This window comes from Chanodichthys erythropterus, chromosome 18, assembly GCF_024489055.1.
Source record: "Chanodichthys erythropterus isolate Z2021 chromosome 18, ASM2448905v1, whole genome shotgun sequence".
NCBI lineage: Eukaryota > Metazoa > Chordata > Actinopteri > Cypriniformes > Xenocyprididae > Chanodichthys > Chanodichthys erythropterus.
In genome coordinates this window covers 27,986,162-28,001,334 of record NC_090238.1, presented here as the reverse complement: position 1 = coordinate 28,001,334, position 15,173 = coordinate 27,986,162, and the positions used below count along the sequence as shown (strand labels likewise).

The following is a 15,173-nucleotide window of genomic DNA, read 5'->3' as shown; positions in this document are numbered from 1 at the left end:
GAAATTACGGTAATTACGACATGGTGTGAATGCAATTTTAAAATTATAGGCAGGTGTGTTTGATTAGGGTTGAAACTAAACTCTCGGGACCTCAAAGGATAAATATTTTGCTACCACGTTATATTAAGTGGCCTAAACTACTATTTACGTACATCAAAAGTAAGCACAATGTACTTTTTGTGTTCATATTGTATTGCGAAAACACTTTTGCTGCAATTGAGGTAGGATACGGGTAAAGTTAGAGTCAGGTTTGGTGGTATAGGTAGGTTTAAGGGTGGGTTAAGGTGTAAGGGATGGGTCAGCAGTGTAATTATGCGTGTAATTACAGAAATTAATTACAGATGTGATTTCATGCAGGTCTTTTTTTTTTTTTTTTTTTTAAATAAAAGTACTATGTAAAAACGTATCAAATGATTAATTCAAATGCAAGTACATAGTAGTTAAAGACCCTTAATATAAAGAGGCGCTAATATTTCTATTAATATTAACTCCAAATTTAGGGTTAAACCAAACAATTCATATAATTTGAGAAAAAAGTAATACATTTGGCTGTAACAAAGTATTCGTGAGTAGCTTCACACGCAGCACAAACATGCCGTCACCTCTTCTGGGGCTGTGCTGTTAGTGTAAGCTGAGGTCATGTGGACATTTCTCTTGCAGCCTTTTTAAAGAAGTGCTGACCTCCTAAGATCTGACGTGGGGCTTAATCTGTTACACTGCATATGTGTACTGCAGATAATTAGCAATTAGTTAGAACATAACTATACAATTGATTACTAACTTACTATCTTATAAAAATGAAGAAGATAAAGAAGAATTTAGTTTAGAACATTTAGTTTCTTTTCCCCTGTAACATGGCACACTAGTGTTCCGAGTGTAATCCAGTCAGTAGTACAAGCTTCTTCTTGGCTTGCTCCTAAATTACCTCATTCATCTGGAACAATCTCTTGTTTACTGTTTTGACCTTACTCAACCTGTTAGCAGTGCTCGGGAACAACATAACTTTCGAAGAGCTCCTAAAACATTGTATCTACAGAGACCCAACAGTCTAGGGTAAATGCCACAATTCTGCTAAATGTGACATAACGTTGCAAAGGTCAGCACAACAAACCCTTCAAAAACAACAGGAGAATACTATTTCAAGTACACTGAAATTTCTAGGTACCATGTTTATGTCACGTCTAATCTGTTTGTGTTTGCTTGAGTTGGTTTTCACTAGATCACTTTCCTTTCTCTGTGTTCATTAGTTAGCATGGTTTTTGCTTTATCCTCATGTGTTTTATTATTTTTCTTGTTTCGTCCCTAGTGTTTATTCATGTAGCCCCCATTTTTAGCTAGTCTTTGTCTGATCTTGTTTGATATACATGATTGTTATGTTCACTGTGTTTATTACCTGGCAATTCTGAGTAGTTATTTTGAGTTTGTTTTAATAAAGAAAACTGCTTGCGCTCAGATCCAACTCTTTATTTTCCGTGTTTTGCAACCCCTGACAGTTGCCAAGCACAATAAAGAGGCTTTTGCAGCGTCTGAAATCGCATACTATATAGTAGGTACCTTAGTTTGAAACTTACAGTTTAAAAAAGCATGCTCTATATAATAATGTGTGTAGTAAGAATATATGGACGTACAACATACATATCATATAAATGTCATGTGACCTAGTATGGTATCAGTTGTGTCACTTCCACTCAGAACTCCTCTCCTGTAGCCTCAGGGGATAGTAAAGTGTCCATCGAGATACACAAAAGTAGTAGGTCATCCAATTACTTTTCACCGAAACATACTCGAACTCGGCTCACATACTGTTGTTCACCTACTATATAGTATGGAAGTAGGCATATTATGAAGCAGCGATGGAATACTGAGAACCTCCATGTTTGCTACAACTGGAAGTTGGACTTGATGTACTGCACAACCCAGATGATCTAACCGAATGCTGTTTGTGAAGATTATAACCGTGTGAAGTATTGTTAATCTTATTATCCTACAGATTACATGTGTTAAAGTCTTATTCTATGGCCTGGCCTGCAAGAGTCTCCTTCCTGGTAAGAAGGGCAGTGCTGACGTGAGGACCCCGATTAAGCATTGAGAAGAGACCTTGTTCTAATCAGGGGAGAATCTCTGTTGTTCGTGCATATCCAAGACCTCTTTCCTAATCTCTCCAGCTGCCAAACAAATGCTGAAAATGTATTTAGACTTCCTTTATTTCTACCTTCTTTTGCTCTGTTATAATTAACCCTATAAAGCTATCACATTTTGTATCACATATAAAATGTATCACATTTTGGTACACAAATTTCTAAGGCCTCTAAATTATCTATGTGATTAAAACTGTTGCTGTAAAACTTGTTGTACACAATCTAACGCCTGTCTTCTTAGTTGAGTTTTACAAATTAACATAATAACTTTAATATTGTTGATAATATTTCAAGATGAACACTGAAGCAACTTAAATTTTCTGACTATTATTTAATTTGTCAGTTTTTACAGGGTTAAAGCTTTCTCTGCCAACATTATGTTAAACACCCTCTTTGCATGTGAAATAACGATTTGCTGCTGGTTTGCAAGTTTACTGTCAGGTTCAATTCTTCATTTACAGCTTAATTATACACCTTTGTTACATAGTATTCGTTTCACAAAACAATCTGCTCTGAAATGTGCTAATGATAAAATCAGACTGAAATCATCTTGTTAAAAGTAAACAACTTAAAACACTCTTACTTGTACCACCTTACTGCTGTAGATTAATTTCGCTATTGATAGTTTTGACATTGAAACTCTACATAGCCTTATGGAATGCGCAGATTACAGTACGTGTGATGTCTGCATGAGCGGGGTATGCGGAGGTGTGGAAATATGTATGTTGACAGGCAGGAAGGACATTTTTTGGTCCTGAGACTTCAACAAAAGATATATGTACATGTTTTAATATTTAGACCACTTGTATTATTGATTGCTATCAGTATGTGACTATAGTTTCAAACAGTATAACACAAATTGTTCATAAAAAATGCCTACCCTACCTTTTAATGTTTTCATCTCATGGGTATCCAAGAATTTATTGGAACAAAACATTTTTCAAATTAAAAGGGCATTTTGGGAAGGTTCCCATAAAGTTACAGTACACTTTCATAAACAAGAAGCTTTTTTTTTATCTCAAAAGATGAAGGAGAATTTGATTGCTCATGCATGGCTAAATGCCTTTAAATAATCGTGAACCATGATAACATGCTAAATAAAATGTGTAAAGCATAAATTAAACTCTGTGGGAGGTATCTGAAGCAGCAGGGGTAATGTGTGACAAGTAAGTTTGATATGAGATTACACGTCATGGCAAGTGTGTGCATCTCAGTGGGCAGTGTGTCATATTTTAATGTTTTATGACTACTGCAGTCTATTAAGTTTTCTTGTGCACCCCATGAGTGGCTTCATCTAATTTTTGAAGATATCCCCTCAGAGGAAATTCATTAAAAATTGAGTCTTGCTAAAATTATGTGAGAATGAAATCCCCAATTGCAGTGACTTGAATGAATAAGACAATAAATAAAACAAATCATTCTGTCTGAGAACACCTTAAGGCAGAAAAGCAGAGACAATAAGCAAAAACACACTAATAAAAATAAATAAATAATAAAATCTGGGAGTAGACATATAAACTCAGGCAAGAAGACACAAAAAAAACCCCCAGACAATTTGAAATATTATGAATTCTGTGTGTTTATCTTGTTGTAGCAAAATCTTTTGAACACAGAAATGGTTTAGAATGAATAAGTCTTTTTTTTCTACAACTCCAAGTGAAAAACGCGACTATGCTGCTTCACATTTACGCATATGTCATAACGATACGTTAAAGCACCTTCTCATTTTTTTCTGACCAGGAAAATAAGAGGATCACTGTACAGATTACCATCATACATTCTTATATAATTTTTATACAAAAAAGTCATAGAAAGAATCATATACCAAGAGCAGTAACAAATTATAAACAATGGATGTTGCAAATCTATAATGTGGCTTACATTGGTTTGGTTAAAATAAAAAGAATACTACTAATAATTATGAATAAAATAAAAATGTTTTGTTTGCTTATCTATGTCTTTTCTGTATAGATCTGTAACAGTAAAACAATCTAAACCATAAACAGTGGCATTGTAACAGACAAAAGAAAGGCAATAAAACTGTTAGCTTTTCACAAAATAGAAAAATAAAGATTTTTCAAAATAAGAAAAATAGACATTGTATGTTATGATCCTTTGGGTGAAACTTTCTAGGAACATCATATCTATAGTACACACTTAACTAAATTAAATAGGCATTATGATGTCTGCAGTGTAATTTAACACTGAATTGACTGGAGATTTTACAGATAATACGTCTAGATAATTTATTTTATAAAACGTTACAACAAAACAATGCATCATATGTAATGTAATTCAGGGACAAGATAAAGGTAAGGTCACAGAAACGTGACCCTATTCCAAATCCAGTCCCAATATAATCCTGCACAAATACAGTAGCAATATTTTGTCTTTAAACCTCACACTCATAATAACATTCAAAACTTCTTTAAAATGTATGCGTAATGCAGTATAGATGTGTTCATAGGAAGTATCACCATTTTTTTAACTGGTAAAATTTGACATAATGACTATATGTGATTTATTGAGGTCTTAAACATCATGTAACCAACACTTTTCATCCGAAGCAACTTGCACTACGCTAATATCAGGAGAGTCCCTGTGGAGCAACCTGAGGTTAAGTGCCTTCACTCAAGGGCACAATGACAATAGAGAAGCTCAGTTTCTCTCCAGATCATAATTCACCTCTGTGTGAAATCAAGCTTGCCACCATCATTTGGCACTAATAAAGGTTTCTACACAAAACTGTGATCCAGATCCTGTCCTAAATATCTTTTTCACAACATATTGTCTGGTGTAACACTCTGGCCTACATTTCAGACTTAAGTCTTGAGGGGCTTGTTGTAAAGAATAGGGAATAGATGTATAGTTATAGTGTTATTACCATGTAATTACCATCATTAAATATCAGAGAATCCTAAAACTGTATTTTACCCTTGGATTATGCGATACCATGTTACAGTGATTGTGTAAGATGGTAAATGATAATACCATTATGATTCTCACATTCACATAGTACCATGGTATTTACTCCATGGTACCTGGAGAATACAGTAGTATTAAAACCATCCTGGCATTTACCATTTTTTTTTTCATTCTTTGTTTAGGGTAGACCAAAGGAACATCGAACAGAGCCTGTCTTTGGTTTGGTATGCAATGTATTTGTTGGGTATGAAATATATTTTGTAAATATCTATTTGCATAAATAATATGTAGCTCTGACTAGTACTGTTCTGTACCAGCACTAAACAAAAATTGCAGCGATTTGATCAAACGACAGCCAGCTTTCAAACTCGACAAACAACAAATGTGATGGATGCACTGATAAGAGGAAAAATAGGCACATAATGTCATGAAACATCACTGAAAATAAGCAGATTAAGTTTGCAGATATGATTATGACAAAGAAATCTTCTTGAATTACAGATTTGTGTAAAATACATTTGACAGATCGTATTGTGTTCTTCAGTTGTTCAGGAAAAATACTGTTTCTGAATCTGACACTGTATATAAAATGTAATTAAACAAATTAATGGTGTAACACTGGGGTACAACACTAGAATTAACTTAAAAAGTAGAAATGACAAAAAAAAGAAAAAAAAAAAAAGAAAATAAGAACCTACAAAATTTCATTACATTTGCATTTCTTTTTTTCCATTTCACTCGCTAAAATTATGTAGTCCTGTCTCATGGGAACACTTGGTCCATTGTGATGCACATCCACTTAGCTGAAGAAAATCCTCTTGGCAAACTGCAGTGCACAGTCGGATAAATTCTCTCTTTTATTCCCCCTGCTTTTCTGAGATACCCCACATCCCTTGTTCTTGGGTATTTATTCATATCTGCTTAAATGCTTGAAGGCAACTGGAGATATCCTTCATCCAGGTCTCAATAAACAGGACCAGCCCTGGCCTCGGCTTCTTGCCTAACTCAGACACAAACCTTTGAACTTTTTTGTGATCAAATGAACAGAAAGACAATATTGACATGGAAAATCATGCATTACACAGTCATTGCCACTGCTGAGGTGTCTTTTCATTACAGCCATTTGAGTCCTTCTTGTCGTCATATGATGCAACAAGTTCATGTCCTTTTCACCTGACTGGTTCCGAGAATGCGTTATTTTTGTTTGTTTGTTTGTTTGTTTGTTTGTTTTTGGCAGAGAAAATCTGATGTCTCTGTCAGACTGTACTCTCCATAACCCACTCAGAGCTATCAAATGTTGCTTTCTCACCTTCCCCCTCACTCTCGTCACACTGCAGGAGCATGCCGTTGACCGAGAGACTCCTCTTAGTCCAAATGTTGCTAATGCGTCGTGGGTAGCTAAGGCACTGCGAAGCACCAAAGTCGCCCATGTCGAATGAGTGGCTGCGCTTGGGCTTGTTCTCTGATGGCAACATTACAAGCTTTCCAATCTTGGAATCTCCTCTACCTAGAAGAGGCTCCTTGTCAGTGGGGGGTCTCATGGCCATCGCCATGGTTCCTGAGGAAGATGGTCCTCCTGGATCTCTTGCGGGAACCCTCAGGTCCAGCGAGGCAAATGCCCCAAGTAGGTTATCCAGGTTTGGCCGTGCCTTGGTTGACGACTGCTTCCATCGGTTGGGCAAGGTGTTAGAATCCCCATGTCGGTTAAAGGACTCGACTTTCTCGCTTCCAAGAGAGTCTGCCGAGGAGGATGAAGTGGATGAGATGCTACTCTGCAAGGATCCACACTTAAACTCCACCACTTCATCTCGCATCACCACTACAGTCTTTGGAGTCTGTGGTGTAGGAGCGCCGTTGTTAAGCCGCTGTGCGGCCTGCGTTCTCCCATTGGTCTGGGAGTAGGTGTTGCTCACGGTCACTAACTTTGCAACCTGCAAACCACTGTTCACTTTATAGCGGACCATAAGAATGACGATAAAGACCAACAAAGTGGCCACGATTACTCCTCCAATCACCAAGATCATGGTTCCTCCTAGAAACTGACTGTGCAGCGACTGGCAGCGGGGGTACTCATCACGTGTCTCAAATTGCACACAGCCAACTATGTTAGTCGCGGTGAGTGTGGTGGCGGTGTCTTCCCAGATGGCCAACACGCACAGGTCATACTGCATCCCTGGCATCAGGTTGTTGACCAAGAAGGATTTGCTGATCGCCGGAATCATCCTGAGAACAAGAAGACATTGATGTTAATACCAACTCCCTATAATCGTTAAGCAGGAGATTGTAGCCGCAGGTATATGATACTGAAGGTTGATATTAAAATGTGCATACTGATTGCTCATTGCTTTATTGTGGATGCACATGATGCTCTGTGCATTGGCAGAAAACAATCATTAATCCTTTTATTATGGTGAAAACTTAATTACTTGGAAAGCACTGATCATATCAACCTTGGAAGTTCATTTAGATGAAATGATTTTAAAATTAGGTCTATTGTGTAGTCAACAGAGCCAGAAATAAAAAGCAGTTGTTTTGACTGACAGAAAGCAATGTGGGAATTATGTAAATTTCACTATTTGAAAATAAACTTCACACTTAAACTTGATGTTCTTGTCAACACTGAATCATTTCAGGATTAAAATATATATATAAATAAATATATATATTAGTTTCCTTAATTTGTTTGAAGAAAGATCTGTCTTACACTCCACTCAACCTTTAAAAGGTACCTTGAGTACAGAGGGCATGTAATCACAAATGATCTTTTTCTGACTGCATTAGCTCATCATTATCTAGAACATTCTTTGCAGATATGTGGCCGTGGATGTATACTGAGAATACTAATTAGAGTGCAATCATTTACCAAACTACCCTGCTCTATGAAGGTTAAGTAACTGAATAGAAGTCTCCAGCGCTTTTCTCTCGCTCTCTCTCTCTCTCTCTCTCTCTCTCTTTTTTTTTTTTTTTTTTTTAAAATTCTGGACAAATGCAAAAGAACATGTACAATTTCATGCATTTGGAAATTAATGGTAAAACTTTATAAAAAGTAAACAGTATTTACAAATATTTTGCACTAGTAGTTTATAATTAATGGTAACATTTTATTTTAAGGTGACATAGTATACTATAACAATAACATTAAATTATGCTTAATAACAAGTAACTAACCCTAAATCAAACCCTAACCGTAACTCTATAGTAAGTACATGTAGTTAATTTATATTACTCAGTACTTATTTGAGTAAGTACAATGTAACTGTCACCTTAAAATGAAGTGTAACCTATTTATTAAATAATGATTTGTAAACTGTATAGACTAACAGACTGTATACAAATAGTGAGTTCTTCTTTCATTGTCACTGTAATTAACAAATTATTATTATTTTTTTAATTAGCTCATATATAAAGAGCTGGATAATGTTTTGTTAACAACTTATTTTTATATTTACCGTTTATAGTTCTCACTTTAGATTAGGTCATGGAATATCAGAACCTTTATTGGACATTAATTACATTAGTATTAAGAGTTCCTTAAAATGTAAAGTTTAACCCTTGTGCGGTCTTCGTTTGGGAAGTACACTCAGGGTCTTCGGGGTCTCCACAGACCCCAGGCAACAAAATGCAATTTTGTAACAAAATACTTGTTTTTTTAAAAAACATTTAATTTTACTCTGTTTATTAATGTTTTTACTCCATGTTTGTACAGTTTTTGGAGGATTTATCATATTTTTTAAATTTATATAAATAAATTAAAAAATATTTTTTTAAAATAGGTTTTTATACAAAAACAGCTTTTTATGTAAAATTCACTTTATAAAAGACCCACATTTCTAAATTTCATTCATGGGGATAACATGGATAATTTGACATGGTTTAGTGTAAGATTTTTGCCCATCTTTTGGAAAATGCAGTTTTAAAAGTAAAAAAACTATCATTTTTACCAGTAGATGGCTGCAGAGCTCCACTATATGCTATGTGCTATTTGAATGACTGAAAGACATCTTTTCATAAGTTTTTTTCAGTTGGATTCATATCTAAATATTATGAAATCACAATTATAACAATAAAGGGTACTTTTTGTCAAAGTTTAGTATTTTTTGTAATGAAAAAAAATAGTTTTTCAATATTGTTACATTATGATGAGACTCCACTGTGAAAATGGACAAAATTCATCCTCAAAATCAACATTTTGGAAAAATTAATTTTTTTCAGTACAAAAAATGCTAAACTTTGACAAAAAGTATTTTTTATTGTTATAATTGTGATTTCATAACATTTAGATATGAATCCAACAAAAAAAACTTATGAAAAGATGTCTTTCAGTCAGTCAGATAGCACATAGCAAATAGTGGAGCTCTGCAGCCGTCTACTGGTAAAAGTGATTTTTTTTTACTTTTAAAACGGCATTTTCCAAAAGATGGGCAAAAATCTCACACTAAACCATGTCAAATTATCCATGTTATCCCCATGAATGAAAGTTAGAAATGTGGGTCTTTTATAAAGTGAATTTTACATAAAAAGCTGTTTTTATAAAAATATTAATTCATTTATTTATTTATATAAATTTAAAAGATACAAGAAATCCTCCAAAAACTGCACAAATATGAAGTAAAAACATTAATAAACAGAGTAAAATTACATTTCTTTTTTAAAAAGCAGTTATTTTATAACAAAATTACATTTTATTGCCTGGGGTCTGTGGAGACCCCGAAGACCCTGAGTGTGACCCTTTTCTTTACACTAACATAAAAACAAGATATCACTCCGATTTTTTTTTTCTTTGTAGATCTAGAAAGTGTTAACAACGGTACAAAGTTTCATGTCATTTGGACAAAGAGAATATTTTTTTTATTTGAGCAAACGTCGTTTGGGGTCTGTGCAGACCCCAAAGACCCTATAAGGGTTAAATTACAAGCAATAATAAGAATAAGAAAATAATGAGAAAAGAATAATATGTAGGCCTATTTGTCTCTGTACGAGGGTTCTATGCAGAATGAGATATAAAATTAAAAATAGTAACCCCAAAAACTTATTTACTTACCCTCATAACAATCTGAACCACTACATTTCTTTCTACTGTGAAACACTGAAGTAGATAGTAACTTTCCCATTTTCTTTTTCATGCAGATAAGTGAACAAATGTTTCAGTAAACTGTTTATCCAGTTCTCAAGTTTAGCGATCAAGTTGCAGCACTTATCAGCCCACTGGAAGGGGCAATTTTCAGCATATAACATTTTTTTTGGCCTATTTCACATTTTACACAAAGCTATTATATGCATTCAGAAGAAATATAGTGCATGGGTCAAAATTGTATCATGCTTTTCCATCCTTTTTTAAAGCTTGAAAGCTTAAGTCCCCAGTCATTTTAAGTGCATGGACAAGAAAGACCAACATAGTCTTCTGACTTTCGGCTTTTGTGTTCCATAAAAGAAATAGTGTCATGAAAAAATAAAAGGGTGAGTAAACGAAGAAAGAATTTTTATTTTGGGGTGAATAAAAATAAAAAAAATGTTTGGTTTCATAAGCATTCGATATGGTTCTTAATCGAATGCTTTCCCTATAGAACTACCAAGGGATCCCATATTTTGTGTTAGAAAAACCCTTTACAGCACTAAAACCACATGTAGAGCAGGGCGGCCTGACACATTGTCTACGGTAAGCCTGTATGCCAGCTAGTCCATTACTCATTCATAATTGCTTTCCCATCAAAGGAGAAGACGCTACATTTAGTGGTGACAGCTTTACGAGTGAGCCCAACTTTTTTCCACTCAAGCCTTAGTGATTGATTTTTTTTTTCTTTGTTGTTGCCAGCATCCAGGTTAACACTGCTCTTCCAAGAAAGAGGGAAACAACAACAACAACAAAATAGATCTCTGGATAATGCCACATGCAGTCAGCATCATAAAGTCATTAAGTAATAGAGAGGCACCAAAAATGAACAGTTATTCTCATACTGTGTAGATTATATATACTCTTTCCAAAACATGAAAAGCTCTGTTTAGATGATGTAGATAAAAAAGAAACTAAGTGAAAGATATGAGCAGAAATTAAAATCAAAAGGATAAAGAGTATTCTAAAAGCTTCTGTTGCCTCAGGCTTGTAATAGTGATGATCATGCTGGTTCTATTATGCTAAGAAAAAAAAGCCTAGAGGTGATAGGGATTTCTACACATTCTTTATTTCACACAGATAAAATGTTACATTTGATTAAAAGATGATGAAATCAATCTTTCAACAGCTAATAGAGGTTAATTTGAATAAAAAATGACTGTAGCACCTCTATGCCTTGTGACTTTAACTTTGTGACAAAAAATCATCAGTATTTTTGTCTTCTTTTTAAGGAAAAAAAACATTTAAACATCCTTATGAATGTATTTATGAAGATAATTATTAAGATATGAATGTCCTTGAAGATATTAACTAGACATAAACTATTTTTTTTAACAAAATTTTCAGATATAAGGAATTATTTTAAGTGTAAACAACCTTTCAGACCTCTATAACAAACATGTTTTTAATTTGGTGTGTATGACTTAAAGGTGCCATCGAACATTTTTTTTTTTTTACAAGATGTAATATAAGTCTAAGGTGTCCCTGGAATGTGTCTCTGAAGTTTCAGCTTCAAATACCCAATAGATTTTTTTTTTATTAATTTTTTTAACTGCCTATTTTGAGGCATAATTAGAAATGCGCCGATTCAGGCTGCGGCCCCTTTAATTGCTCGTGCTCTCCGCCCCCTCCCGAGCTCTCGACTCTATCATTGCATAAACAAAGTTCACACAGCTAATATAAATCTCAAAATGGATCTTTACAAAGTATTCGTCATGCATGCTGCATGCATACATCGGATCATGTGAGTATAGTATTTATTAGGATGTTTACATTTGATTCTGAATGAGTTTGATAGTGCTCCGTGGCTAACGGCCAATGCTACACTGTTGGAGAGATTTATAAAGAATGAAGATGTGTTTACGAATTATACAGACTGCAAGTGTTTAAAAATGAAAATAACGACGGCTCTTGTCTCCATGAATACAGTAAGAAATGATGGTAACTTTAACCACATTTAACAGTACATTAGCAACATGTTAACAAAACATTTAGAAAGACAATTTACAAATATCACTAAAAGTATCATGATATCATGGATCATGTCAGTTATTATTGCTCCATCTGCCATTTTTCGCTATTGTCCTTGCTTGCTTACCTAGTCTGATGATTCAGCTGTGCACAGATCCAGACATTAATACTGGCTGCCCTTGTGTAATGCCTCGATCATGGGCTGGCATATGCAAATATTGGGGGCGTACATATTAAGGATCCCGACTGTTACGTAACAGTCGGTGATATGTTGAGATTCGCCTGTTCTTCTGAGGTCTTTTAAACAAATGAGATTTATATAAGAAGGAGGAAACAATGGAGTTTGAGACTCACTGTATGTCATTTTCATGTACTGAACTCTTGTTATTTAACTATGCCACGGTAAATTCAATTTTTAATTCTATGGCACCTTTAACAAAAACCTTGTTGAGAATAAGTTTAAAGTGTTTCTTGGAACTGAAGTAGACACATTATATTACATGACTTTAAATCTACATAACAATCCTATACTTTATTTAAGTACTCAGGAAAAAGTGCTGTTGGTGGGTTTTAGACATCATTTGTAGATAACTGATTCGCTAAAGGGTAAGTCAGTCAATGGTAAGGCACCTTATTGTCTTAGCTATAATAGTCGCGGAACACCATTAACACAATTAGGATGAGCCTATAAGTAGGCATGTGACTGGTTGGCTGAAAAGATGCAAAAACAATGTCTCAGCATAAGTGAGTCACCTTTTAAATGTCACTGCATTAAGTATCTTCAGCATTAACCTACTGAACCTATTAACATTATCTGCTTAAATAAACTGAATTCAATTAATTTACCAGACTGAATAGAGTTATAGAATAAATTATGTATCTCTAAATCAAATCTAATGATAATCTCCACAGATATTCAAAGAGAAACTAAAGGGCAGGTGAAAGTACATGCCTAATTAGTGTGCAGCTGGGTGGTTTAAAGGAAAAGCAGCATGGAATATTTACCTATAAATCAGGACATCATCCTCTGAACAGTTGTATTGGAGCTGGTACATTTTGACTTTGGGTGCCACTTTGCTAACCATCCACTTGATCAGAGCAGAGACCGCAGTGACCTCTGACACTGACACTACCTGTTCTGGTTGGACTTTGGTCTCCCCTTTACCGGTTTTAGTGGAGCTAGTGATGTCAGATAGTCTGGACTTTGGCTGAGATGTGCGGTTAGTTCCATTGCTAAGGTGGGGAAGCTGGATAATAGAGAGCTCAATTGAGGCTGTTGATTCTCCTGCTGCATTTGCAGCAATGCAAGTAAATGTCCCATAATCCTTAGAGGTGGTGACCATAATGTCTAAAGTACCATTTTCATACACTGTAGCCCTGGATGAGTTACTGATTAGTCGGTCATCTGGAGCAACCCAGTGTATGAGAGGCATAGGGTCACCCACAGCCTTGCAGCGTAAACTGGCCGTCTGTCCCTCCAGGACCAAAAGCTTATGGGTATGCTGGGTAATTAACGGTGGTTCGCAGACAAACTCTTCCTCTCGAACATACCAGAAGTAGCGACCTTTCAGACTCGCTGGGGAGGCGCATGTTTCCATGTCATCTTCCCGCTCTAGACGCCGCAACCACAGAATCTCACAGTTACAGTGAAGAGGATTCCCACCAAAGCTTAGAGACAGGATCGGGGCAAATGGTGTACTAAGAACGGTGTTGCTCTGTGACCGAGCAAAGATAGGATCTGGCGGAAGCTTCTGGAGACGGTTTGATGTAAGATCCAGCCTTGCCAGCTTTTCAAGATCAGTAAAAGTGCCCTCAGCAATGTGGCTGATGAGGTTGTGGTCCAGGCTTAGTTGGTGTAGGTTGAGCATTTTGCGAATGGCATCCCAGGGAACACCCCGCAGGTTGTTGTAGGAGAGATCTAGGTCCTCCAAGGTGAGCAGCAGATCATCGAAAGCTTCTTTGGAGATATGAGTCAGCTGGTTGTTGTTTAGGATAAGGTGTTGCAAGTTCACCAAGCCTCGCAGGACATCTGGGCCAAGCTCTGTCAACCGGTTACTGTCCAGGTGCAGCGAACGCAGGGTTTCAAGATCTACAAAGGAGAAGGGCTGGATGAAGCTGATGGTGTTTCGTGACAGTGTGAGGTCCACAAGGCCCGTCATGTTGGTGAAGTCCTGCTGGGTAATTTTGATGATGTAGTTTCCTCCCAGACGTAATTCCACGGTTCTTCTGTCAATGTCAGGGGGCACAAACAGCAGACCTTTGGACGGGCACAATGTGCCCAAGGACTCTGAGAGGTTCTGACAGACACAATATTTAGGGCAGGCGGTGGTCATCATCACTGCGCTTCCCAGGAGGAGGAGGCTGCAGAGCACTTTGGCCATGGTAAATCACAAGCAGGGACCTGGGTAGACAACAAGAAATACAATGGTCAGTCATTTCTGGTTACGCAAACACCATCTGATTTAATGCCTCTGCAGTGGCTATATGATGAATATAGTCCTCATTATGAATGGCATTGTTTGGATGTGCCTAAAGTTTTGTTATTGCTGGTGTCAACTAGTCTATTAACTTAATTAAGATATTTACGGAAGAATAGACACAAACAGTTCTCTCAAAACAATCCTTGTCAGAGCACTGAGAAGACATTGAGGTATAAAATATGTTTTATAGTTGTTGGAAGCATAAGCGTTTGACGTTATATCCATATGTGAATTCCGCAGCAGGCTCCATACCTCTGACACAGAGAGAACGGATGACTGCACTCACCCTCAAACGACAGCCCATAATTCTTGAAGACGTTTGTATCATCAATTCCAAATATACTCAAAACTTAAATCAATTTTAATCAGTGCTCTGCCAGACTGATTCTCTAATGGAAGGGCAGGGTTGGTGGAGCTGTTTTAGGTGTGTGTGAGAAGGAGAAGGGGGGATTTTCATTTCCAAGAATTAAAGGACAATAGTTCTCCCAGCTGGCAGCATTCATACAATAAATCATAATACCTTTATCAATACCTTCATTTATATCTTCG

The 15,173-nt window shown here is 36.1% G+C and overlaps 1 protein-coding gene across 1 annotated transcript; it reads right to left on the bottom strand.

Moving 5' to 3' along the window:
- Positions 1-6,319: 6,319 nt before the first annotated feature.
- Positions 6,320-14,525, bottom strand: LOC137006767 (leucine-rich repeat and fibronectin type-III domain-containing protein 2). The gene is made up of 2 exons (XM_067367803.1): positions 13,150-14,525; positions 6,320-7,286 (listed from the first exon to the last, which is right to left on the bottom strand). Exons 1-2 carry the CDS (start codon positions 14,523-14,525, stop codon positions 6,320-6,322), a joined length of 2,343 nt encoding a protein of 780 aa, XP_067223904.1.
- Between the last annotated feature and the right edge of the window lie 648 nt (positions 14,526-15,173).

What these genes read in the sequence shown, in the direction of transcription:
- LOC137006767 (XM_067367803.1), bottom strand. Translation starts at nt 14,525, where the DNA reads ATGGCCAAAGTGCTCTGCAGCCTCCTCCTCCTGGGAAGCGCAGTGATG. An exon ending in GATGATGTCCTGATTTATAG is followed by an intron (nt 7,287 to 13,149) that starts GTAAATATTCCA and finishes TCTTGTTCTCAG; the next exon opens with GATGATTCCGGCGATCAGCA.